We start from the raw sequence: 26,728 nt of genomic DNA on the forward strand, positions 1-26,728 counted from the left end.
GTTGCTTATTTTTTAAAACATTGAAACGAATTAGGTTATTTTCTCAGTTTAACTCATGTTCATTTTCTAGTTCTAAGATTGTTTTCATCCTGCCTGAGTCAACAAGAGTTCATCAAATGGTTCTTTTACCATTCAACAGCCATTTAGAATATTATTTGCAATACAGGAAGGATTTCAGCATCATTCTTGCTGGACGGTTGCTCGCATCACAGAAAGCACTGTCACATCTGGCATTACTTTGCACCTTAGTCTTTGCTGTGAGACCAAATGCATTTATATTAGAATTCATACTCCAGTTCCAAAGATCATCTTTTGGTTTAGACTGACATGTACTGGTTGGACAACATAAGCGAGCTGGACTGTCTCTTGGCCTAATGAAGGGAGAAGCCCTAGTGTTCTATATTAACAGAACTAATCTTAGCTGAGCTCTAATGACTTAAAAGTGCTTTAAAATAAATAGTGCAAATGCTTCACAAAGATGAAAGAACGTTTTTCTGAATGAATCATTATGAGGTCCCAGGAATTCAGAAAGTCAGTGAAAACCTTAGCTAAAGGAATGAACTTGTGCATAGAGCAAAAAGTGTAGTTTTCTATGTATTCTGCTTTGGAAGAAAATTCTCCACAACATAAAAGAGGAGAAAAAGGGGCAGGTAGAGAATACTGTACATCCCATACCTGAGTTATGTGGCTATACTGCTATTGAAAGCAAAACCAACCTACTTTGCTAGTCAGTACCCAGATGGAAATTGTAGTTTGAAAGTATGCTGTCAATTTCAAAATACTTCAGCAAATTACATCAGTTAAAAAAAGTATCCTTAGAGAATGACAGCTCCTATGGTCTTCAGCCTGCATACAGTTTATAAGTACACTGAAGCGATCAGTCACTGTATTTATATTCATATTAAGTAGTTCACACATAAAGACCAATACAAAAGAGGCTAGCTTTGAATTAGTTAACTCTGTGAATGCTGAGATTTAACACTTCATCCTGGCAGCTCCTGTGAACTTGAAGTAAGGCATCTTTGACCAGCAGCTAGCCTGAGCTACTCCTGTTGCTCTGGTGAAGTCTGGCACAGGCCAGTTTGCCAGCAGAGGTTTGGCCATTCTGACAGGCACAACTGTATACTTAAATAAATGCCCCATATGGGGATCCCGCTGTCTTTACATCCAGTCATCCTATTCCTGTCTGCAGACAGAATCAAATCTGCTTACTTTGAGGGCTGTTTGTGAGTGAATTGGATCTTCTACTCCTGTTGTATGATTACCTGCAAATAAAAAAGACATTTCTACAGTTAGCACTGCTTGATGTTCACAGGAAGAGCTGTTTGAAATCTAGACATAAAGGGAAAAGGGAGAAAACTCAGCCCTGCAGAGGCCGAGGAAGGGTGTAAGCTTTTTTCTTCTGCTGATGGTTTTCTGAGCCCTGCTGCAGTCCCTGGCACAGGACAGGAACACATGCAGGTGAATGAGTGTCTGGAGAACCTCTGAGGAAGAGGCCCAAGGCTCCAGCAGGGAGAATGCCTCTTTGAAAGGGATGAAGCAACCATTGCCAAACACGTACCGTGGGGGGCTTGTGTCACCACCATGCTAGTCAGGTGTGAGGGGTGGTCCCAGGACAAGGTGGGATAGCCCTCCATTCCGGCGCAGACACCCAGCTGTACAGTTTTTCCTCCCTCTGGAGGCTGCCTTGGCCTGCACCATCCCCACCTCCTATGTGAGGAGGAAGGCTGGTGCAGCCCACTGGGACGCAGCGCGGCGTGTCATGGCAGTGACATCACAGTTCTCAGGGGGAGTGTGACACAGCATGGTGCCACCCCTGGGTGCTCCATCCCACTATGGCTTCCGCTCAAGCCTCCCCTCTGTGCCGGCTGAGCAAGGCTGCCATTTCCTCCACCAACAACCTGAAGGCAGCAGGGCACCTGGGGGGCTCAGCTCTGGGGGACCTCAGGGCAATGTCACCCGGCGTCCAGTGCTTCCTTCCTTGTGTGTTGTTTGGGGTTTCTTTTTAATTCTTGCTGCAGACACCTCCCTGGGTTGTCACTGTAGGTGGGTGGCCTTGCTCTGCTATGGTCACACTTGTGATACATCTTGTCTTTTACGTTTTTGAAGTAATATTCCGTATTCTTTAAATTGTGTGAGTGTAGTTTTATCCTTCCAGGAAAAAATAAAGTTTCCCTATAAAAGTAAGTGGAGCTCCTAACACATATATGAACAATATTCATTGCGTTTTCCATGCTTGAGGTAGTAAAGCAGACATTCACTATGAATCACCTGTATTCATGTGAGTAGACTCATTAAAAAACTGTTTTTGTAATTAAATGACTCAGGATGGTTAGACACATTGTTAAGCTGTGTGACTTCTCACAAAGCACCGGTAAGGCTAACAAATGTGGGAAACCTTTGCTAAAGCAGCTAAAACCATATATAATTGACATTCTTTTGGGAAGCAGCACTATGAGAGGTAGTTCTTTCTAAATTGTAACTCTCATCTGTATCAGGGTTTTGAGTTAATGTTTATATAACAGTTAATTGGCAAATCATATTTTTTAAACTCTATATTGCATAAAAGGTGGTAGTTTGTCTATGAAAGATTAAGTTCAACCCGGATTGTTTTATTTTGTTCTCAGATTGTGTGTAGTTACTTCTTTCAAGATTTTTTTTTTTTTTTTTTTTTTTTAATAGGGAAGGAATAAGTGGATGAAATATGTAGCATATATATTTCTTAACCAGCTTTAGTAGTGGGAGATGTTGAAGAAAATTCTGAGTTTTTTAATATTCACCCCAGGGGCTTGTCAGTCAGTCTTTATGCTAGAAGTTTGCATATGTGCTTATAGCTTTGGAAGAATATAGTTCAACAGTCTGACACAAATGCATTGGTAATGGTACATTTGAACATTGTTTTGGAAGGATAGTTTACAATTATAGATAGATGACCAAAGAGTCACATGGGGATTGCGGCTTTTAGTCCTTGAGAGTGGCATAGCTGTAATATTCAAAGTTTTCAGGCTCTCCAAATAGTTCTAACGTGTTTTTGCAGAAGTACAAAGTTAGTGAACCCTTTTTACACCTGTTGAGGGACAGCTGAAGAGTTTAGTGGCTGGAATTAGTCCAGCAGTATTACACAATAGCAAGAAATGTAAATCTTATATTTAGCTACTTACTCTCCAACCCAGAAATATTTTTTTTTCTCATTTTTATGGCATCATAAGGGTAAAAATAAGTTTAGGCTTATGTTAATAATCTGGAACATAAAATCTGTCCCTGTAATCTTTCCCCCAGTTATGTTTTTGATACTATTCTAACATTACTGAAAGTGTTGTCATTCGAGGTGTTTATTCAGTCCTATTCTCTGAACTGGAATCAGAACCTTTTACTAGGAGCCACTGCTGGAGGACTTGGTCCTTAAAGTGTTGGGAATAGCTTTTTAACAGTTAATGATTTTAATTTTTGAATCAGGCATTTCAACTTGTCCTTCAGCTATGCTAGCAGTTCAAGTAAGACGTTCTCACATTGGGCTGCTTTGTCAAAAATAACTTACAAAATGTTCGTATGTTTAAAAAAAAAAACAAACGCTATTTGCCATAAGAAATCTGGATGATACCAGGAGGCTTTGCTGCGAAGTAGTCCAAGAGGGAGAAGAATGACGGTGGTGCAAGAAAAAAGTATAATTTTCAAGCTGAGCTCTTTCATGATTCTGGTATAAGCCATCCAAATTGTGGTATTTTCTCAGAATATTGAATCTTTGTTCATGAAGGTAGAATCATTAAGATCAGTGAGTTCTCCCACTGGTCCAGGCAGGGATATATTCAACAAGTCAAGTTAGTATTGCCAGGAGTCTGTGTGTGAGTCTCAGTCAGCAAGAGAGTAAGTCCAGTGGCATAGTATCCATTTAAAGACCAAGGAAAGATACTAAATAATGAAACCAAAACTACACCAGAAAAGGAACATTGACTTGGAAATTTCTTCATGGTATGCTGTTGCCTATTTGCACCATCAGAGGGTGTGCAGTGCTCTAGAGACTGTGCTTGGTATATCTGCATTGTGGTCTTCCTGGAATCCTGAAAAGCCAGTGAGAACAGTAAGGACAAACAAAAAGGCCTTCTAGAGCTGTCAGTTCTTGTTTGCAGCTTAATAAACAAGGTCAGCTGTTTGAGAGCTGAAAAGAAAAGCTTCTGAAATACAAATGGTTGGTCCCAAATTTGACACACGTGGAGAAGGTATGGAAGTCTTCACCTGGAAACGATATGATCGTTATAAAATTCTGATGTACCTTTTTATCTTAAACAAGATCAATACCTTGTTTTGTTTAAAAATAAACATCACTGTATACTTCATTTTATATAAACAAATACCCAGACATTGACCCATGAGAATTCCTCTGTATTTATCCAGCAAGAAAAACAATGAAAAATAAAAGAATAAACACACTGATCTTTCTGGATTTCTTAAGCAATGTACAAGAAAACTTTCCAGTGCAGAAAGAAGTCCCAGGAAGTTAAACTGTACAGAATCAGAAAAAAACAGCAGTGGGCCATTAGGTTTGGCTGCAAATGAGGTATTGGTTTAGCTAGTTAGAGTTTGTCGGTTCTGTGTTAGTAGTCAACAGAGATATTCCATCCTTCTGTCCATCCTGTCATGAGCTCTCTTCTATGATATTTTAGTTACCTGTTTTTGAGATAAAGACTGACCTAGATTGTGAGCTCCAACACAACGGACTCATTAAAAACACCAGAAAAATATTGGATAAGAGATGTAGAGGGAAAAGAAACTGAAAAACAGAGAAAGCAGCAAGTAAAAATACAGTGCACCAGAAATGCAGCAATGAGTGGATTAAATTCAGGAATCACTGAAAAGTAAAACAAGAAAAAGAAGAGTCAGGATTCTGCAAATTTGTTTATCGGTATGCTGAATAAGGACAAACCACTTAGTTATAAGGTTGTTTTACTGAGTTTGGGGAATAATGTGATCTATGAAGAAAAACAATCAAGGCTTTTAAAATACATCAATTTTATAGGATATTTAAAATATGAAGACATTTATAAAGCAGTTGGGCTACCTTGGTAGAACTGATGGAATACATACTTCAGCATCAAATTTTAATGGTGATTAGAGAGTAAAAAATGGGGAAAATGTGTGGTAGAAGAAGCCTTGAGTTTGCTTTAAAAATAACATTTTGGAATTTTCTAGGGTTCAGAAATATATTGGGTTGCAATTTTGGGAAGGAAAACAGAAAACAAAATCTAATGAAATATGCAGGGATAAAGCAAAGTAAAAATGATAAGGAGAAAAGGATGTGATGCAAACAGCGGTATTGTAGGGAAGAGCTAGGCGTGCGCTTAATGGAAGTAAATAAACAAATGCGGTGCCCCATCAGGATGTGCTAGAGCAAAAAACATAAAAGAGCCAGCAAAAAGGTACAGTGCAAACCTATAAGGAAATGAAGTAGTGTTTCTTGTACTGTATCTCAAGGGTAACTTGAATACCACTCAGCTACCTGTGTTCTCCCATGACACGGCTCAGAGACTCTTCAGAGACCTTGCCAGACCAGGACTTCTGTGGCCACCAAGGCAGGAACAGGGCAGAAATCTCTCAGCTGAGCCCGCATTGCGTAGTCCCAATCTTTGCGTATGGCGGTGGAGATCCCCTCTGTGCCCTAGAGAGGTTTTTGGTGTTAGTTTCTGAATGGGACTTAGTGGATGCTTGTATGCTTGTGCGGCCCACTTCCGTTATCCCCCACTGCTTGCCCCAAGAGCTGAGGGCTGATGACCAGGACCTTTTAGTCTGGGAATTGTTACAACAGGTGAATGCAATACCTGATGTTACATTAAGGAGTTTGGTTAAAAAATGGGTTGTGTGATGAATGTGTGTAATTAGTCATGTCACGTGAAAATAATTTCTGCTTTGTGATTAGGCGAATTGTATATTGAGTTAAAACCTAATATTGAAAAGAAGTAAAAAACTACTTTTTGGCAAAGAGTACCAAACCCAGGCCTCAGGAAGAGAATCTGAGCTATAGAACAAATTCCAATAAATGAGGAGAATCGATTTCAAAAGGTCTTTATTGTATAAATGTGTGTATAGAGTAATTGTTTCTGGTGAGGTTACTTCTTTGTTTATAAAGTCATTTGCTAGACAAGAGAAGATGAAGAGAAGGGGTGGAAGAATTCCTTAGGTCTCTGCTCAAACAAGCGGAAAGTAAGCATCTTTTGTGTACCAACTTCTTGATTCTTCATTTAACTGTGAACATCTAAAACTCCAATAATTAGAAAAATCTGGGTTTGTATTGGGTTCAAATGTTCTTCTTCAGGGGAAAGGAAAGCATTGTATGTTGTGTGAGTGTTTTGCCTGGTCCTTATCTGAGGTGTTGAGCTAAGCAGGGAAAAGAAACCTTTGGACAGACTGCTGTCCTCCTAATTTGCAATAAACACTGCCAACCTGTCTTAAGACTGTATGGCTCAGGTTTTTATAGACCCAGGAATCTTCTTAGGAAAATCTGGGTTAAACATGAACAGCTGATTAAATGTGTCTGTCCTCCTAAATATGACAGAAATGTTAAAATCAGCTACAGAGACAGCTGTTACCTCTTGATTATTGTGAGATGATGAGTGGACACGTTCCATGAACCTTTGAACAGGTGCAACCTAGACAGGTTTATTAAAACACTACAGCAGTAACGATGCAAGTATGCAAGGCATTAGGCTCTGATGGGGTGATCATAGAGACAGACTCGATTAAATACTTGGAGACGTCACTTTGGTTCTCTGACCTGAGAGGCAACATGTAAATCAGTTTCTAGCATTTGTTTAAACTGGCATCTTTCAGGGAGGTTTGAGGCATCGGGGCAGACTCATTTAAGACATAAACTCAAAAGAAGATTATTTAATCACTGCTGTGCCAAACTTGGTGAATTTTATGGATGTAACTACTGTATTGCCCTAATTCATTGTTTACTGTGTGTCCAGTACCCTCTGTTCTTGCTATGTAAATTAAGATGTGAGGTTAGACATTTTTTTTTTTTCTTGACCTTGGAATTACGGGAAAAATAAGAGCTTGTCCTACTTTTGGATTAATATATCATGTTATGTAATGTGGTGAGAAGATGAGTTTGAGCCCTTTCAGCATTTAGGAGGAAAGGCTGGTTTTGGAAGATTTAATTGCTGTGAAAATCCTTTTGGCAAACAGCAATGAGATCCAGTGCAACACTGCTGTCTCAATGCCTCGGAGGCTTTGTTTTTTTCCTTTACCTGCCACAGTAGAATCAGTTCATCTGCCCAGGTGCTACTACTGTAATGCATATTTTACTCAGTCCTTACTTTGCCTAAAGCAGGGCAATGGCTGATACTATTTCATGGTAACAGTCTTCAAAATCCCTGTCTCCGTTCTGTTGTGACCTTCAAAGGACAGCCTTTTTGTCACAGGGGTGTTAAGACTCTTCATATACACTTTGTAATGGCACTTAGAGTGAGAATGGAAAAGGCTGGACAAATTATGAGAAATACCATTTTTAGAATTTATCCTTCCGGTTGTGTTTTTTCCCTTCCATACTGTAACTCCCTTTTCTGCCTAGTCTGGATTTTAAGCCGTGGGGTAGCAATTAGTTGTTCTCTGTACAGTGCCTGATACAGCTGGGCCATATCTGAGTGTTCTTGCTTTTCTTGTAAATAATAAAGTAAGATAAGGTAGGTGGTGGAAGATTCTCACTTTGAAAGAATTATACTTCTCACCTCATACATCCTATTTAGGTATAGTTTAGAATTGGTTCACCCAAAGAGGTACAAGATGTACAGCAGTGAACAGGAATGCTTTCTGTGTAAGTGGTGGTATTCCTGCACTGAAAATAAACAGAAATTAAAGGAATTTGCAAGAGTAAAACAGCAGAAAGAGATGTAATTCTTGAAATTAATTTTTAAAAAAATTAAAGTGTCTTGGTTGAGCTCCTCACTATTTTAGTTCTTACACGTTCACAGCTTTCTTAAACGTGTAAGCTGTAGATGTGTTACAAGTCCAGTCTTAGCAAAGTATAGAAATGGAAATAATCATAAAACTGCCAATTAGAGAAATTTCACTGAGAAATAAGATTACTAAAAAGATAGCATTCATTTATCGTTTGTTGAATGAGTGCTACACACAAACTGAATAGTCAAGATATGGAAAGTATATCCATATTTTACTTGTAAGTAGACTGAAAGATAAACTAATTGTCATGTGTGCAATGATAGCTTCTCTTTGAGGTTATTCTTCCTCAGTGAAAACTACCTATGCCTGTGGTTTGTGTGTCTGCACAGCCCACAGGCACCTTGTAACTCTACTGCTGCTCAGCTGCTGCTCTGAAACTTGGATTCATTTCTACGTGCAAAGGGACTGAATGTCACTGTGCCTTGTGGCAACGTGCAGGGAGTTGCTAGTGACACCCAGGTTTTGTGTAATGCCATAAACAACTTTGCTCTTTGTCATAATAAACTTTTTTTTTTTTTTTTTTTTTTTTCTTGAATGGGCTGAAACAGTTTGGCTGCATGTATTACTTGTGGTTTTTGTTTGTTTTAGCCATTGAACGTATTGTTCCAGCCATTTCTCTGTAGCATACCTGGTCTAATAAATATTTAACTTTTTATAGGCTGCTGGATGAGCAGGATAATTAAAAACCTCTTAAATCAGGAATATACTAAAAAGATTTTCTTTTCAAAAAAATCGTTTTACACAGAATGTGATGGATAAAAATCTGTTACTGAGTGATATCTGGAATAGGAAAAGCCAAGGCTGTCAAAAGCTTGCAAGAGATTTTTCCTCTTGCTCAGAATCTTCCTTATGTTTACTAAATATTTTGTCTTCTGAGTAATAAACAATAATCATTAACATCTCTACAGTTTCTGTGTTCCTGAAGTTGGCACTCCAACACAGCTGTAATTTTGCCAGCAAAGCTTTCTTTAAAGCTTTATTTCAGACAACTGTCCTTAGCCTGTGCCATCAAGGTTTTTTTCAGGGTAATATAATATACAATCTTTCAAGACTGTCCTAAAGCCTTTAGCGGTCTTTGGATCATGCCCTGGTGTGGGGAGAGCAAGGATTTGGCACGCTGAGTGTAACTGGAAGCACTCACTCAGTATGCTAAGACAAATGTGTGCTTTACCGGATCTGGAAAGAAACCCCTTTGTGAACTTTGGTGTTGTGCAGATGGTATCAGGCATGCACTCTGAAGACAAGATTTTACTTGGTGGTGCCACAGAACAACTGAATGTGTGCTGAAGAGTTGTAGTATGCATTTTACTTTAAAACTTCTTATTTTAAGGAAAAGGAATAATCTGTTATTGAAAATTCTTGTTAACTTCTAAAAAAAAAAACCTATCTGGATAGCTTGCTTGGATGTGAGGAGGAAAAAAAAAGAAATACAAAAGGGCAAAGCTACAGAATGTGATTGCCTTTAAGAGAAAATTCACCGGGTATATGTCAACAAACATGTTTTGTTTACCACTGTTTTATTCATGAAAGTATGAAACCACTAGGTAAATGATAACTTTATCCACTCTACCTCTAAAGTAGAGTTTGATTCAGATGCCCGTATATTACATGCAGGTCAGATCTGTACCCAACAATACAGTCATTTCCTTTTGCATGATTTATAGAAGTTTGAACCAAAATTCTTGAGCACATCATCTTGAGGAAAATTCTTGAGCAAACTGGCCCAAATTCTGCAGACTGGATCTATCCCTAGTTTTAAACACTGGCAGTAATTTTATTTCTGTTAAGAAGCTTTTTATCTGTGAAAGTTGCAAGGAATGCTTCAGGATGTGTCTGCATTAGCAGGCAGCATGGTGCAGATGTTGGTACTGAGGACATGGCAGCTCCATAATATGTGGTTCAGGGAGGGCTTATTTAGGTCTAATACCATTGTGTGGACTGCATTCCCATTCGTGGTTGGTGTGCATTTAGCAGAGATTCTCTTCTGGTTGAATTTCGTCATAAAGGAAATCGTTGTGCATGCACTTTGGTGGGCGATGTGAACCAAAATGCAGTGAGTGGGAATGATGAGGGATTTTCTTTCAATAGCACACTTCTGGTCTGACCAGAAGCGTTAGTGCAATTTTTAAGTGGTGGAATGTGGTTGAAAACCTGAAAGGGTAATTGAGTTATGGAAAAAGCATAGATTCTTTAATTACTTTAATGAGCTTTTGAAGTTTCAGATTGTTGGTAACACTTCAGCGTTACGTAAGAGACTAAAAGCATTCATCTTGGAACAATTGATACAAAAGCACCCTATACACTAATCTGTGTGTGTTCAGATGCAATTCTTATCTTGCTCATTTGGAGAATTACAATTCCATGGAAGTTTTTACTGTCTCACGGAGTAGCCCCACTGTTTATGCAGTAGTAGCATAACTGAGGAAAACTTTTCACACCTGTTGATCAACATTGGAAGAGTTCAGATAACAAGCATATGAAGTCACACTTACTATCTTTCTCTCCATCTAAAAATAAATGCCATAGCTCTCTCTGCTTGCAATATGCATCTAAAAAAGCCTGGACACAGCTGAGCAGCATAGTAGCGTTACGCTACCATGATTTACTGGGTGTGCCATTCTTAAGCCAGCAGATAAAGTGGATCATTCTTTAGCTGGACACATTACATAGGAAGGATTTGTGCCAGTAACCCCTGACACCCAACTGAGGTAAAGAATGTGGCCTTGAGCACGCTGCAGAGAGAATTGCTGTATCTTTCCCTCACTTTTAAATCTCTGTATTCTCCCAGTCTGAAAAGGAGATAGGATGTGACTTCCTAATTTCTTCTCTATGAGGATCAAAGATTCTTGTCCCTGTATGAATTGCAAATCTATGTTTCCTTTATATTACACTGGTGTAAACATTTTCACATAGGTTGGTACTTGCAATTAGGCTTACCTTCTAGCTCTATGAAAGTCATCTGTGACCTCAAACCTCTCAAAATAGCACCATGCCATGATGCAATGCCACTGAACTTCCCCCAGAGATTTGGCATCAAGTCATGTTATGTGACTTTCTTTTAACCTAACACTTCTTGTAGCTACATTCCTGGGAGTTTCCCCATGTTTTCAATTGGTACGTTTGCCCTGTTAAAGAGAGGGCAGTTGGGGGTCTCCAGTTTTGAAAGCACATAATTTCATTCAGTGTCAGAAAACTAATTTTGCCCAGATTATATGTTCAAATGCCTCATTTAAAAATTGCTTCATTCTTGCCAGCTGTTTGATAAATCCAAAGCATACTGCTCTGTGTGGCTGAAAATGCCAAACTTCTATTATTGTCAAGCCACTTGACACTCACACTTTCTCATTTTTCATACCTGTTGAAAAGAAACACAGAATTTTCATCGTATGTAGTGATTTATTTTTACTTTCAGTTGCTCCACAAATAAATGAACATTAAGCAATTATTGTAAAACACTAATGGCATTTCAGGTTTGTAAAAATACACATTATATGCACTCTTACTTCCAAAATGATTTTAATGTTTACTTTATGAATTCTGCTCCTCCATGATACATGAGGAGCAGAATTGTGTTTTGTGCCAGAAAATAATTCAGGAACCACCCTTTAGGAGGGTGCATCTCTATATGCTTTTGGTATGCAGACTTAAATTCTACATGCAGGGACACATACATTTTAAAAAGATGTAAATTCAGAAACGATAATTTAAGACACCTTGAAAAGTCTTCGAGTATACAAACATTTCATTTCAGGCTTTGTGATTCATCCCAATTTTAAAAATAAATTTAAAGTATATACAGCTTCTAATTTTGATTCCGTATTCTGTTTACATTTTAAGCTTCTTATGTTTTTTAGAATGGGAAAAGTATGTAGGATTTTTTTGCCCATGAGTTGTTCACTTCTGCTAAGAATTGATGAATGGTGTTGATGTTTTTGGAAAATGCTAAGGCTGAATTTGTCAGACAGGTGTGTGTGTGTGTATACAGCTGGCACCTACCTGAAAGCAATGCAATCCTTAGAAGAGTTTCAGAAGTTGATTTAAAAACTGTTTTAATCCATTTTTTTTCCCTCCCCCTTGGAAGTTCATCATGCTTTTGATAAAAGATCTTTCTCCTGCCTATTTTAATTATCAGTCATTTTAAAAGATGTCCAAATTTTAATTACCAGAAATAAAGGTATTATAATGATATTTTCCATTGTAGCTATTAAGGAAATTAAGTGATGGAGAGGCAAATAACAGTACCATTTTCTGCAGAAAGGTTTTAAAATTTACTTTCATTCTTGATTTGTAGTGAGTTCCTATTAGAATATTTTTTCCCAAAAGCAATGTATGTGTGTGCATGCCTCAGAACAATTTTCTGTGAAGTGATGTGAAAGCCAATTTCATTGTAAATCACTGAAACAACATGGAACTGTTTTACTTCTTACTAAATGGTCTTTATTACACTAGGCATTTTCTTGTATGAATCGGTATTTATTCCTCATCACATTTGCTGCATCAGAAAATTAAGTAAATATAACCCCAAATTCAAAGCAAAGTAAGCAAAATCTATTTTTTGGCACACATTAATGATACTTGAATAATAGATGGTTGAAGCAGACATGAACATCTGGTTGCTTTGTACTATCCATGTAAAATAGCTGCTTTTCTAATGATCTGTCAATTTTCTTTATTTGGTAGTACACAGCCTGTAACACAACGAGGCTTTCAATGTTTTTTGCTGCTTGCACAGATTCTTAATTTATGTTAAAAATAATGTCTTGATTACAGGATGTGTGTATATACTGTAGTGATCCTGTACTACCTCTGCTGTTCCACTTTTGTTATTTCAGTACAGCTGTTTTAGTTCATACTCCACCGAGTTATATTGGCAACTTCAAAGATAATCCTTTGACAGAATTTTACTGGTATAGTACGTTACTGCTGGTTAATAGGGACTTCCACCTTGCTCAGATTCCCAGAAGAGACAGTTTAAAAGCTGCTACTTTGGATTCAGGTGGGAGTCCTGACACTTGTACTGCAGTTCTAAGCTGGTAATGGCTTCTTGTGTGCATGCATGTATGTGTGTGCTAAGGTAAGACTAGCATTTTGGGTAAACAGTAACTGCTTCATATCCCTCTGGTGGCCTCATGCGAGCTCGCGCATGAGCTTCACAGTAGAGCTGGCCCTCCACGAAGAAGTAGCCCTTTTGTTTCAGGTTAAGATTGCAGTCGGAGCACACAAAACATTCTGGGTGCCGGTATTTGTCCCGTGCCTTCACCACTGTCCCTCTATATGGAAACAATCACAAGAAAAAAACAAAACAAAACGATTAATTCATAGGAATTTAAAGTGCAAAGAAACAGCAGTATGACACAAAGCACGTTTTAGGTATCTCTCTGAAGGCCTTTGTTTCTCTGGTTTTGCCAGGCACTGCAGAATCGAAGATTGGAAGTTGAGTTTGAGTAAGCGAGATAGAAAAGGCATTAGAGGGGATGATGTAGACTGTTGGATAGTTTATTGGAAAAACAGGGTTTGAAGAATCAAGTTATTTTGGCTACAACACAGAAAGTACAGTCCCACCTATCAAAATGTTGGTAAATGAGTTTATAAAACACATTTCCTTGGTGACTGCGGTCTGAGCTCATCATTATCTGTGTGCTTTGCTGAAGTTAGTGATGTCATTCAAGCATAAATCTGAAGTTTCAAAATAGGCCTCAGTGTTCCAGATACTCCCACTCACCTGGGAGTGGGGTGTTCTACACCCCTGAGCAACCTGGAGAATTCACAGCCTAACACAAGATAGCACGGGTGACTGCTGTTTTCATTAGTATGTGTTAATGATCGCCTTGCAAAAGGCCCTGAGACACCTTAATTAAAACTTTCACAGTGCATTGTCAAACTGAAATTGTCTGTATTTAAAGTGGCTAACGTATAAATATGTGTTGTCCTAAATCTCACATCATTAGCTCATATCTCTGTTTTTAGAAGCATTTTTCTTTTTGTCTCTCAGGCAGAGGTCATCACTTGATAAGGATTCCTGTAGTTTGTGATGGTGTTCAGGGGCATGTGCTTACACTAGCCATTTCTAAAACTAGAAAGAAACAACTTACAGAATTCCGCTCCCACATTTGTCACACAGTGGCACTTTCTGGGCACCAGGCAAGCCGGTGGGTATCTTTGTCACAGGGGCTTTCACACTTCTTGTACCCACAGGGCGTCCATCTGAGAACCAAAACATTTCTGTTAAGCACAGGCTGATATAAAAGCATCTGAAGCAGTTAAGTACTTTTCCTGTAAATACACACTTCTGGATGTATTTCCAGGCGTTCACTTATGGCAACTAATAATGAAGTTTCTCTGTACAAGTTTAGTGGGCCAGATCCCATGTCTTTGGACTTGGGAAGGATATTGTACGGTATAGCCAAAAAGCAGGTACAACTGATTAAAGAGATGGTGCTCTGTCTCATAGGCACCTGCTAATCCACTGATTGCAGATCCTGGGTATCATAGGAGAAGGAGGAGGATTTGGCTTTAACATAGCACCTTAACATAGTCAAGACCTATTGTTTGAAAGCTTAGTTCTTATTTGTATAATTAACCATACAAAAAATTCAGAAAGATTTATAATACAAATATAAAAATGCAGAAAAATACAAAAAGATTACCCCCCAAATCCCACAATAGCATATGTTCAGAAAAAATAGATCTATTTATGCCTCCTCTGGTAAATATTTAGGTATAAAAATTGAAATGATAAATATTTAAATATTTTAGGTTATTTTTGGTTATATTTTGCTACTTATGCTTACTGTAAATGTAAGAAACCTATAGCTTTTAGTTTAATGTTTCTTTTTATTTTCAAAACCTCTTCATTTGAAGGAAATATGACTGTAAACGGTATTGTTGTCTTTGGTTTTTATTTAAAATGAAGAGGGAATGAGTAAAACTTATTTTGGGAGTTGGTTTGTATTTCTCTTTTCCTGGACGTGGAAAAGAGAATTTTGTTTCTTGTTATCCCCAAAGTTCTCTTCCATAAAACCTCATTCAGCTCGAATCAACTTTGTACACTAACAGTCTTAAAATTCTGAGAAGAGATTCTGAAAAATGTAATTAACATTCCCATCTTTTTCATGTGGGACATTGCTAGCTATATAAGCAAGGGGAAAAATGCTAGTAGGCTTGTGTACTATTTGTCAGATTCAAAACGACTTGGTCTGTCAGAACTTTGTATAGTTCTGATCTCTCTTATTTTCTTCTCAGACTCCCCCCTTCCCACAAACGTTTAAAAATACTTTGAACAGGTAGAATATGTCATTATTAACCACCTTCCTCGGAGACTAAATTCTGGAGCACCTTAAAGGAGCCAGACTGACGAGGTTGGCTGGGCTCCTCCTGGTTGGCATGCAGCATCCTGTACACGTCGGACTGAGGCACCGCGGTGGGAGCTGGGTCACTGCATCGCAGGGAGGAAGAGCAGATAAAGCAGTTAATGAACATAGCTTAGAAGCAGTAGCTCTGACAGGCATAGAATATGTTTCAGGAGACAAACATAAAGACGAGTGAATTTCTACACACTGGAGGACTCTTTCCTCCAGGTAGTATTGCTTTATGCAGTCTTCTCTTGATCTAATGTACTGGAAAAAAATTCTGTGGAATTCATACAAAAATAAATCTATGAACTCATGACACTATTTCCATAATTACTACCCTGGCTCTTAACAGCATTTGGAAATAAGCCAGTACTTGCATTTAACTTCAAAGCAGTTGCATTCTTGTGATCAACTGCTGTATTAGCAGATGCTCTCTGGTACAGTATCCAGAAATTCCATTGTCGCAGCAGCTGGCCTCAAGAATGCTGATAAAATCATGTCTTTACATGGGGTTAGCCAAAACCTAAAAAAACACTTTGGAAGAGTGTCATGAAAACAAGATATTCCTACTTTTCTAAGCTGGCTCAGTCAGCTAGTTAAGATGGTGATTATTTATCTAAGGTAATTGTTACTTATTTAATTTATGGAGGTGTCAAAAGAGAGTGAAGTAGGTATTGCGTGGTAGAGAACATTGTAAGATAAACACTGTTGACTGGAAAATGTATTTTGTAAATTACATTAGAATGGCACGACTTATTTTTTTTTGTAATGGCAATTTTATGTTAAAAATATAAGGTAATTTTTTGTCCAAACAACACTTAAATTCACAAAATGGTTTGGGTTGGAAGGGACCTTAAAGACCAGCCAGTCCAAATCCCCTGCCATGGGCAGGGACACCTCCCACCAGACCAGGCTGCCCAAAGCCCCATGCAGCCTGGCCTCGAACACCTCCAGGGATGGGGCATCCACAGCTTCTCTGGGCAACCTGTGCCAGGGCCTCACCAGCCTCTGAGTGAAAAATTTCCTCTTAACATCTTACCTAAATATCCCTTCTTTTAGTTTAAAGCCATTACTCCTTGTCCTATCACTACACTCCCTGACAACAGTTGATGGTTGAATTTCCAATGACCTGTGAACTAAGGAATGTACCAAGAATATTTCATGGTATTTTAAACTGTGCTGAATATTTTAAATTGATCCTGATAACTAACATCTTGAGTAGCTGAAAAGAAGAGCAGGTAACTGCATGCACTGTCAGGAATTAGGCCAAATGTGTGACATCTGTAAATTTCAAAGTGCTACTGGGACTAATTAGAAAGGTCAAAATTCACTTCAGTGCAGTCTGTTATCTCACTGATATTTGTGTAAATGTCCAGTTTAAATTTCCTGTTACAATTGGCTTCTAACCCTCTGTTGAACCTTAGGTAAGTTGCTATTGGAAAACAAAAACACCCACTAATTTCACAAGGAATTAAACTGTTTTTGACTTAGACAATTTTGTTTCCCAGGATAACATCTAGACTGTCAAATGGCACAGTAAGAGCAGCAGCACTTGGGCAGCTAGCTAGAGGCCACTGTTGATTATATTAACTGCTTATGTCTTCAAGAATCAACCAGCTTTCCCTGAGCCATTTTTAAGACAGTGAATAAAATACCATTTTCTTCTCTCCTCATAAACTTTTAATCTAAAGAGTGAGGTCACTTTTAATAATATCTAATTAAACCCTTGATTAAACCCTTCTTTACTAAAATATTCCTAAAAATCAAACAAGTGATAATACAATTACATACAAATGCCAAAAATCAGGCACAAGCGTATGAGAAAACATTTCTAAATTCATACCTAGTGAACGTGAATCTCACAGCAAAAGAGAGATTTCAAACCTGTGTAGACAGTCAGTTCTCAAACTGGGAACGCCACAGGCATTCATGAAACCTGATTACTCTGGGCTTAATCCATGTTTCAGAACAAGGAAAAAGTAAGTTGGCTTTTTATTGTGTGTGTGTGTGTGTGTGTGATTGAGGATAAGATTCATGCAGTAGAGTAACATCACTCAGCAGACTTCATGAAGTACAGTTTTGTTTTCATCAGATTAGCGTGAATTTAAATACTAGACAAATATGATTTTTATGGTTAGTAACAGCCCAGTTCTGCAAGGTGCTGAAAAAGACTCATTGGTGCTAGAGATTATTGTTTATTTAAAGTATTAGTAATTAGCTTTAGTTTACATCATACATATTATAAATTATTAACTTAAGTACTGTCGTGAAACAGAAAAATAAGTTACTATTATGCAAAGGTAGAGATAAAACAATATGAATGATAAATTGTACCTTGAAAAACATGAGTAGAGCTTTAAAACATTTTATTACTCATCATTACTGTCCAGATTCACAAGGTTCCTACCTGCCTTTCAGTTCCTGTAGTAGGTAAAATTCATGAATCAGCTTTTGACCTTTACAGAGATCTATCAGTAGGCCTAGAAAGTCAATTCTGGCTCTTTTTGGAGAAAAGCTAGTGGTACTCAATGACTTGTCCTGGGTGGGAGCTAAAGAGCATGAATACCTACAAGATCTCCTAAGCTTCATAACTTGAATTTCAACAGTTGAAAGAAATGTCAGTTAATAATAACAATGTATTAATGGTTAATAAGAATACATTCTTAAATAGCAACAATTAAAACAATAATAAATAGTTGTGAATTTTGGAGGGAATCAATCTAGAATTGGAGTGGTCAATCAGCTTACAGTAAAGACAGTTTAATCAGCTTGTACTTAGTAGCTACAACTACAACATTTTTCCTATGAAAGAGTTATTTGTAAAATCTGAAAGATTTTTAACACTTCAGATGAAAAAGTTATAAGTTACTAATAGATTAATGAAAATACTGAATGCTTTTAAATAACTTAGTTTCTCTCTAACCCTTTTACACCTTGTTGTCAAAACCATGTAAATTGTTTAAGCCTGGGATTGTCGGTATATTCTAAATTTGTATATCCAACCATATTAAACGTACTGCTCTAATTACCTCATGATGGGTGTTTCCCCCAGAGCTGTAGAAACTTGGCCTTGCAGGGTTTCCATGATATTGTCATCTGAGTACAACTGCATGGGTGTGTTAAACTGAGCATGTACAATCTTGACACCGGGCAGCTCCATTTCCAGGGGAACGTTAGGGGCCATCTTAGACACCGCTTTCAGCTCGGTGGGGCAGATAGAGCTGACGGTGCTAATGGAAGAGGGGGTGCTGCGTCCACTGCCACAGTCAATGCCCGAAGGAGTGCTGCATCCACTGTGTTAATTGCACGTTACAGCCAGATTGCAGAAAGGTGTGCAGTGCGTGTCGGATTATAGAGAAGAAAGACAAAAGTACAGGAATACGGTGATGTTAACAAGGCTGAAAAGCGTGAATGTAACAAATACAGAAGAGCGAAAGTAGAGAAAAGCAAAAGAATGTGCATCCATTGAAAAGTAAAAGCATCAATGCCACTTATAAAGCATTCCTCAAAATTCTGCCATGCATCACCTTTAAAGACAAAAACATAATAGATTGAATAATTCAGAACACAATATTACTTTGCATTTTGAATGCTAGATTTTCTTTTATGATTAATTAAGCTTCACTAAAACTCATTGTTCTAAGTGAGTAATTTTTAAGATCTCCAAAAGGGTAGCTTACAAAAGTTCTGTGAGTTGTACATGTCAGTGACAGAGTAAACACCTGCAATACTGGAATCCTAAATGCACCATTTCAGTCCTGTACCTCATTATCCATCCCAGCCCCCAGCTGAAGAGAATACTAAAGCCATGTAAAATAAGAAATCCAACATTTCCTACACTTCCTTGGTATGTATTAATATTTTAAAATGTATTTAACTTTTATATTTGTTAAATATTTGTTGAATATTTCAAAGAAAAACAACACTAAAATAAAGAGGCATACTTTTACTTTTCTACATGACAGTGCTTCCAATTGAACGTAAAGTGGTCCTTCACAAGAACAGTGGCCAAGTATTCAAAGAATTCATTTTACTCCTTTTGAAGTAGATTTTACATGTAATTTACATATAATAAAAAGGATGTGAAGTTTTAGTGAAATATCAAAGTTGGTCTACGTTGCTGGAGTAAAGTTACTGCACATCAACATGAAGTCTCTTAAAAGGAACTAGTAAAATAGTGTGAACATTAGGCTTGAAATCTTTTTCAGTGTCACTAATTTGAATACTTCAGTCTTTTCTCCATAGCACCTTGGAGGCTTTCTTGGTTCCAGGATATCCCTTTCCTGTTGCTGTGTAACAGCACTTAACCCAGGCTTTCCACAGGTTACCATTTATGTGATATTCAGAGCCAAGAGATGATAAATGCTTGATCTTTTTCCTCCGACCTGCACATCAGGGTTATGTTAGCTCTTTCCAAGATGAACGGTTCTGTGTAAACGAGGGAGTGTATGACATTTCACAGTTTGTGCAGTGCAGTACTCTGCCCAGTAGCTACTCGTGTATGGAGAAAACCCAAATTTTCCCTTTGATTCAATGGAGAATTTGTGTAGGACCACTTTCTCAAAACTGTGAAGGGAAATAACATTGTCTAACACTTCAAGCCACATCAAAAGAAAGGTGCTTCTGGGAATGGTGGGCAAGTCTGAAAGCAAAAGTACAAGCTCTGTATCATCACCCAGCGAGTCAGACAAAAATAGTAATACACGGGGCAATTTAAAAATTTACAGCCCTTTTTTTTGTGTGTGTATGTGTGTAAAATAATAAGACCACCCTTAGATTCTGCAGTAAAATAAGTTTTGTCAGTGCTGATAGTGTTAGTAAATGGAAAATAATAAGAGAAGGACAGAAAAAGCATAAATCTTGCAGTAAGCAGCTGAAGTAATGTTAAAGCAGAATAAAGTGAAATATAAATAAAATATAATCATATATAAAGAAGATAATTTCCAGTTAGTTTTGTCAAAGTCCAGTCCAAAATTATGGCTAATGTCAAATCTGTTAGCTCAATCCCACAGTCCGGAATCAGCTCTTCTTTCAGTCAGTCCTGCTTAGTCTCAGCTGTCTGTTCTATAGGGATATTTACAGTCAAGGTGGAGGTTTGGGTTTTTCTGCTGTATTTAACAAAGGGTATTTTTACAGACAAACTACTGAAAAAGTAGGAGACAAACAGTGTGACAGCCAGGGTTTTGTGGAAGTAAGATTCTCCGTCAGAGATTCTGCAGATTTTAAATACAGATTTCTGCAACACTATAAGACCACACAGAGCTTGCCTAGCTAAAGTGCTGAAACTGGGTGCATTTCTGCCAGTTTGGTATTATCTGGCAAACTGGAAGATAGCCATTTACTTCAGCATTTTCACTGAAAATACTATGGAACTGAGGTTTCTGAATTAGGCGAGTAGGCTCCCGACACACCCAGCTGAACTTCTGTAGATCTGATTAGGTACCTGCAGATGGTACCTCGTGGTCCAAAAGCCAGTCTAGGTACATGTAAATGCTGCTGTTAGAAGCTACGTATGTTTCCAAGGCAACACATCCTACAAAACCGATAATCCATATGAGATTGACATTTTTTTTAAAGTCTTGTTTATCAAACTTAAAATAGTATAACTAAAATACTGGCAGTTTGACCTTCAGTATGAAATACAGAACACTAAATCCACCAGTTAAACCCTTTAGTGATAGAAAGGATAAAGGATAGCGTTGTATTGCATCACTTGAGCTTTTTTGAACTTCCTTGCATTTTAGCCACAGAATTTGTACTGTTTTTTTTCATCTCTGTATTTAATATTGTGAATAATAGTAAGCCAGACATTTTGCCCTTGGTTGTGATAGAGGAATATTACACCTGAACAAGGGATGTAAATATATGATGTATTCTGCATTCTAGAGCTTTAGAGGTCATAGCAGGAGATGGTTCTGTTTTAGTTCTGCATTAGGTCGTTAGGTTGTCTTCTGAATAGCTGCTTGCTGAAAAATAAACTTAAAATCTATGCATAGCCTAGATGGTGATTAAAAAACTAGCTATCTTTTATTTAGCAAGTTAAGAAGTGACATATATTTGCATCTGGGCAGAAGAATTTCACAGCTCTGTAAATTTATGTGTACAGTACCTGGTGCTACACTGTAAACTGAATCATATTCATGAGTACAGTTCCTTCAGAGTTGTATCTGTAAAACTGAGAGTAGAGTCTGGACCTACTTTCTTTTGGAAATTTTGAATTTCAAGCTTGATATCTGCAAGTCCACCAATTCAGGTTTTTAAACTTCAGCATTAAGTTATATACCACGGTAAGTTAATTTCAAATGCCTCGGTATGCTCCATTAATATGGTTTGTGAGTATCCATTAAAAAATAACACCACGCATGCAAATCCATCACAGCACTCAGTTTATAACCTGCTTCGGCCTGGGAGTATGAAAGGTTTGGGCCGAATATTATGCCTGTGTTCAAAGTAGTTGATATCCTGTAAAGATAAGAGGGTTAAAATCACTTCCTTTGGCCTATACATGCTTATTGCTAGTTAAAAAGTAGATAATAAATGTTTGAAGTTGTAACCATGAAGTAACCATGTTTATTTGTACGTTCCTGGTACATAAACGACCATCACTTTAGTGCTGAGAAACTGTGAGAGTAACGGGCAGTTAGAGAAGGATGAGAGGTAGAGTTGCTGCCCAACACAGAGGGCAAATTGTAGCTACCTGCAGTGCCACTACTACAGAGTAAATGTATAGTTTTCTGTGCTGGAAAAAAAAATGCTTCAATTATCACCAGTTTTTGGATAACCAATAAACCCCTGATTATCAGCCAAAACAGCAAGAGCTGGACTTTTTAATTGAAAACAGAACAGATAGTGATATAACACAAATGAGCGTGTACTATTATAAGGAGATACCAGTACTCACTTTTGCGATGAGTTAGGAATGAGACTCCTCAGTTGTCCATGAAGTGCGTCTTGTATATTGCCAGATGAATACAGCCCAATGGGAGAATTATAGGAGGAGCTCACTACCTGTCTTTTGTCATCAATATTTGCTGCTGCAACAAAAGGCTGGGCCCTTCTGTTGTGAGCCGTACCAATAGGCTTGAATTCCTGTACGTGATAGGCAGACAAAATACACAAAGCTACAATGCACACCAAAGCTAGTAATGAGTAAAACTGACAACATCAGTATTGTTAATCTCTGCATTTTTTACTTTTGCAACTTTGTTATTTCTTAACTGGTGCAAGCACGCTATATTTTCCCATGAATTTTCTATTCTCAAGCCATATACATTCAGAGACGATTATATTTCTGCCTCAGGGCAAGAAGAAGGTATTCCACATTGGTGAATAGCATAAGACGAAATGGGAGGGATGAATATTATAGCAACCTGTTGTATCATACTCTAGATTTTACAATGTTTAGGTTCATCATTTAGAAACATTTCACATATAGTTAGTTACCTTAATTACTTTCTTTTAGTGTTAATCTCTGACTTCTGCCTTTTTTTTTTTTTTTCCCCCATATTGACTGGAAGTTGCAATGGTAAGATAGCACAGATCATTAGTGTTTTAATGAGAAATATATATTCAATAAATTATATTTCAGTGAGAATATATCTCTGTGAATTCTCTGATTTGGTCTTGTTTTTGAGATCTGTATTTTGCATAGTGCTTGGACTTCCAAAGATTTAGGCCACCTAATAGCAAAACGGCAGAGGATGAAACGTGAAGTGAGAACAGAACTTTCACACCTGCTGAGTCCTTTCTTATTCCTAACTTTTGAGTTCAAATCTGTGCTAGAAAATATGATTAGAGTAATAGGAATACATCTACAATACTATACAGATACATATACTGCAATAGACCATTTCTGTATTTATGTTGATATCACACTGTGTCTTATGACTATAGAGAGTTTAAGTTCCGATACTCCTGAATGAGATTTATTCCAAATTGTACCTTAGGTACTGGAGCTTTTGGCTTAATCACTGTGTACAGTTTATGCTGTGCATTTACTATCACATACTTTGTAATGACGACACATCAGATATCTTCAGTTTTAAAATTACTCAGGTGCAATTGTGGTCTTTTGGTCATATCTTGCAAGCGATACAAACCAGTCTCCTTGTTCTGATAAATAAAATTTTAAACCAAGTTTTTATTTATTTTTTATTTTTATTTTTATTATTTTAATGGAGAAATGCCCTTTTTAGATTACCTAACCTTTAGGAATGCTAGAAAAATGTCTACTTGAAATAAAATACAACTTATTAGCAACAAATGCAATATAATTTTAATACTGAAATCCATGGAATAAATCAAGAAAAAAAAAGAGCAGATCAGGTAAGCATGGACACATTTTTGACATCTGTAGGTTTTTATTTATTCCCCAAGCATTATTGCCCTTTTATTTTATTTTCAGAAAATACCAAGCCTCTGTTCAAAGATTTGGTGAATCATTTATAAAAATTCTGAATGCCTGAATATGAATTGGCCCTGTAGTTTTCGTCTGAAAAATTTGAACACTTTTAGAAATATATTTAGGAACAAACCTTAAGAAAAGTCATGGTTATATAGAGTGTGCAGCCAGAAGATGCAAACAGTAAAAAGCAGCTTTATTAAATGGAAATGTTTAGCAGCATTACACTGGAAGAGATTACTGAAAGCAGCAATCAGATAAATGAGCACAGAGATTTTACTTGCAGTTCTTGATTTCTGTCTAGTAGAATTGGGTTGCTGTTGACAAAATGTATTAGTAAATGGAAGTAAGCTTCTACTGTTTAGGATCGTGTCTACTTTATGAAAGATATTAATATAAAAAAGTTTTAAATTGGTTTAAATCCATGTATGATACAAAACAAACAAAAACAACCATGAACATTGTCATTTCACTGCCTGTTTAATTCTTGTTGACGAACAGCACAGAAGACATGGCACCGTAATAGCATGTTTACAATGTAACAGTTGTGAAACAGGTATTTGCAGTTAGTTAAACTTAAATTCCTTTTTTTTAAAGAAACTCATCTATTCATATAAAATGTCAGTGAAAGAACATACAGCAAACAGTCCAGCTCTTGTGTTTATTGCATCTTAATGAATCTGTGAGAAGTCCTCTTTTAGTTCCAAAGCTAAATGAGAACTGGAGGTTGTTGAAATTCCTAAGCAGGAATATTTGATAATTACAGTATTTCATTTCTTAAAATCTTTCTACTTGACTGATGTCCTTTTTGTAAGACTAATGCATTTTGCATTGATATAGATATCAGCAACAGAATGAGCATAGCCTCAAAAGCCTGCAGAAAAGCATCCAGCAAGGACCAAGTGTTGGCATTCCTTGAGGATAATTGCCATGACAGTACACACATGTTTACCTGTTGGAGGTATTGGGGACTAAGATCATCATCTGTGAATGCTGTTACGGAAGACAGGCTAGATCCTCAAAACTACATTAGCATGATTATTTGGTTTCAAAACTTGACTATAAGTGGTAATAGACTATAAGCTTACTGTGTAGAATAGTGTTCTGGTTTGTTTGGATTTTTATACTTTTCTACGTATATAGTGTATTTATGTCTCCAAGGAACATATAATGTCTTTCATGGACAAAGGTCTAGTCACACTTAACAAAGTGTTCAAAAGCAAAGATAGAAGGAATGAAAAAAAAAAGCCCAAATAAAAGCAATTGGAGAAACATGGTGATAGAATCTAATTAATTTTACACGGGGTGAAAAAGGTAACTGAGAAAAAAAATTACAGGTCATAGCACTGTTTTACATTGACAATACAGCAGGAAGGAGTTGTTTTTTTTTTAAAAAATAATTTTAATAAGGTACCCTTTGGCATTTACATTCCTAATTATATTCTTTGAGAACCTAATATTACTTTTATATAGAATACGAAGAATACGAAGGGATTATATATGTAATACTTCAAGTAGTCTATTATTTCCCGTTATTCGTCATGCTATAGGTTGTTCGAGATTAACAAAATTAGGTGGTTGGCTTTTATGTGGGAACATGTAGTTTGCTAGATTGGCTCCTAGTCAGCAGCTGTTGCTGGAAGTTATTTGCTGGGATTATTGTCTCTGCTCTATCCAGAGTAAAAAATAGGGAGAGTTTTCATTGTGTTTTGGCAATTCCCTCTGTCAGTCTCCAAATGACAGTTTGGGGCTGCTCAGCCTAACGCAAAAACTTTCTACTGTGTAAAGGCTCCTCGTTCGAGAGCTGCCCTGTGCACAGCATTAATTGTTTATCAGATTTCACATAAACATCTGTAGAATATTTTCCGTCTGTTGAAAGTAAGCATTCTTTTGCCTCGTGTTGATATGGTGAACCATTTAAAGCATGTTTTACTTTCATTTATAACTATCTGTTATTAGCTTGCAACTAATTATTATCATTTAACTTATTATTACTTACTATAGTAAATGCAACTAATCCATTATTATTTAGTTAGCTCCTAATGTATTTTAAATTAGTGACTTTCCCCTCATGAAACTTTCTTAGCGAACTTAAATCATCTGTTTGGCAAGCGTGAAAAATTCTGTCTGCATTTATAACATCTGTGACCTTTCGGGTAATTTTAATTATTATATAAATGGAGGAAATGCTTTTTATAGAACTCAGTGATTTTCCATTTCTGCAGACCAACCAATGTGTGCAATCCTTTTGGATAAAAGGGATTTACATCTGAAGGAATACCATACTGCTTTTGGATATATATATTTTTGACTTGCCTGGGCTTCAAGGTTTTTATTCATCATTGGACTGCAGCACACTGTGACTTACATGGCATATAACTATGCTGTAAATAGTCACCTGAGGTTAAAGAAACTTTCATGCTGAATTGTTTGTCCTACTGGCACACACACTGATGGGTCTGGTGCTGAGACTAAATATATAGTAAAATTAAGTGTAAAATTTCTGCAGTTATGGAAAAAAGAGTTTTTTTTTTTTTTTTTTTTCCACGTATAGATCAGAGTGATAAACGTGCTTGGATGGAAGAACTTAATCTAAAATGTAAATCATCCCTCCAGTGGTTTAGCATATTTGTTTACTAGTATTGCTACTTTTCTGAGGCTTATTATGTATTGAATATATTCAGTACTCCTGATTTTCCAATAAAGGAAAGAGGTAGACACAAAATGGGGAGATTCACTATTTAAATCTAGAAGTATTTGTTCTAATTGCTCAATGGAGACTGCCTTTCAGAAGGCTGCCGAGTAACACTTACTGAAATCTTGTGATCTATTTGTAAGTAACTGCTCATTTTAGGAATGCAGTTTTCGTGCACAGGGATTACTGGATTACTGTCCTGTCATGCATACCTATATGGCGTTCTGTGCAGCTTTTGTAGTGGCTTTGTTCCTCTGCTATTTCTTCTATGTATATTTTAGCTACTCCACAAAAAAAAAAAAAAAAAAAAAAAAAAAAAAACAT

The 26,728-nt window shown here is 37.1% G+C and overlaps 2 protein-coding genes across 6 annotated transcripts in view; one reads left to right on the top strand and one right to left on the bottom strand.

Moving 5' to 3' along the window:
• The window catches only part of C4H4orf47 (chromosome 4 C4orf47 homolog), an 88,281-nt gene that overhangs the window by 17,811 nt on the left and 43,742 nt on the right, over positions 1-26,728 (top strand). The gene's annotated exons all lie outside the window — the stretch shown is intronic.
• Positions 11,333-26,728, bottom strand: part of PDLIM3 (PDZ and LIM domain 3) — a 23,164-nt gene continuing 7,768 nt past the window's right edge. Inside the window, exons 4-8 of one of the 4 annotated variants that reach the window (XM_035324256.1) lie at positions 21,703-21,770; positions 18,338-18,601; positions 15,264-15,391; positions 14,049-14,160; positions 11,333-13,226 (exon numbers count right to left, since the gene is read on the bottom strand). In XM_035324256.1, coding sequence (XP_035180147.1) covers positions 13,037-13,226; positions 14,049-14,160; positions 15,264-15,391; positions 18,338-18,601; positions 21,703-21,770 — 762 coding nt within the window. In that variant the 3' untranslated portion in view covers positions 11,333-13,036. Of the gene's footprint in view, positions 13,227-14,048; positions 14,161-15,263; positions 15,392-18,337; positions 18,602-21,702; positions 21,771-22,209; positions 22,398-26,728 lie in introns of all 4 variants that reach the window. The other 3 variants (XM_035324254.1, XM_035324258.1, XM_035324257.1) reach the window with 3 other exon arrangements.

The sequence above is a fragment of the Oxyura jamaicensis genome, chromosome 4 (assembly GCF_011077185.1).
Source record: "Oxyura jamaicensis isolate SHBP4307 breed ruddy duck chromosome 4, BPBGC_Ojam_1.0, whole genome shotgun sequence".
NCBI lineage: Eukaryota > Metazoa > Chordata > Aves > Anseriformes > Anatidae > Oxyura > Oxyura jamaicensis.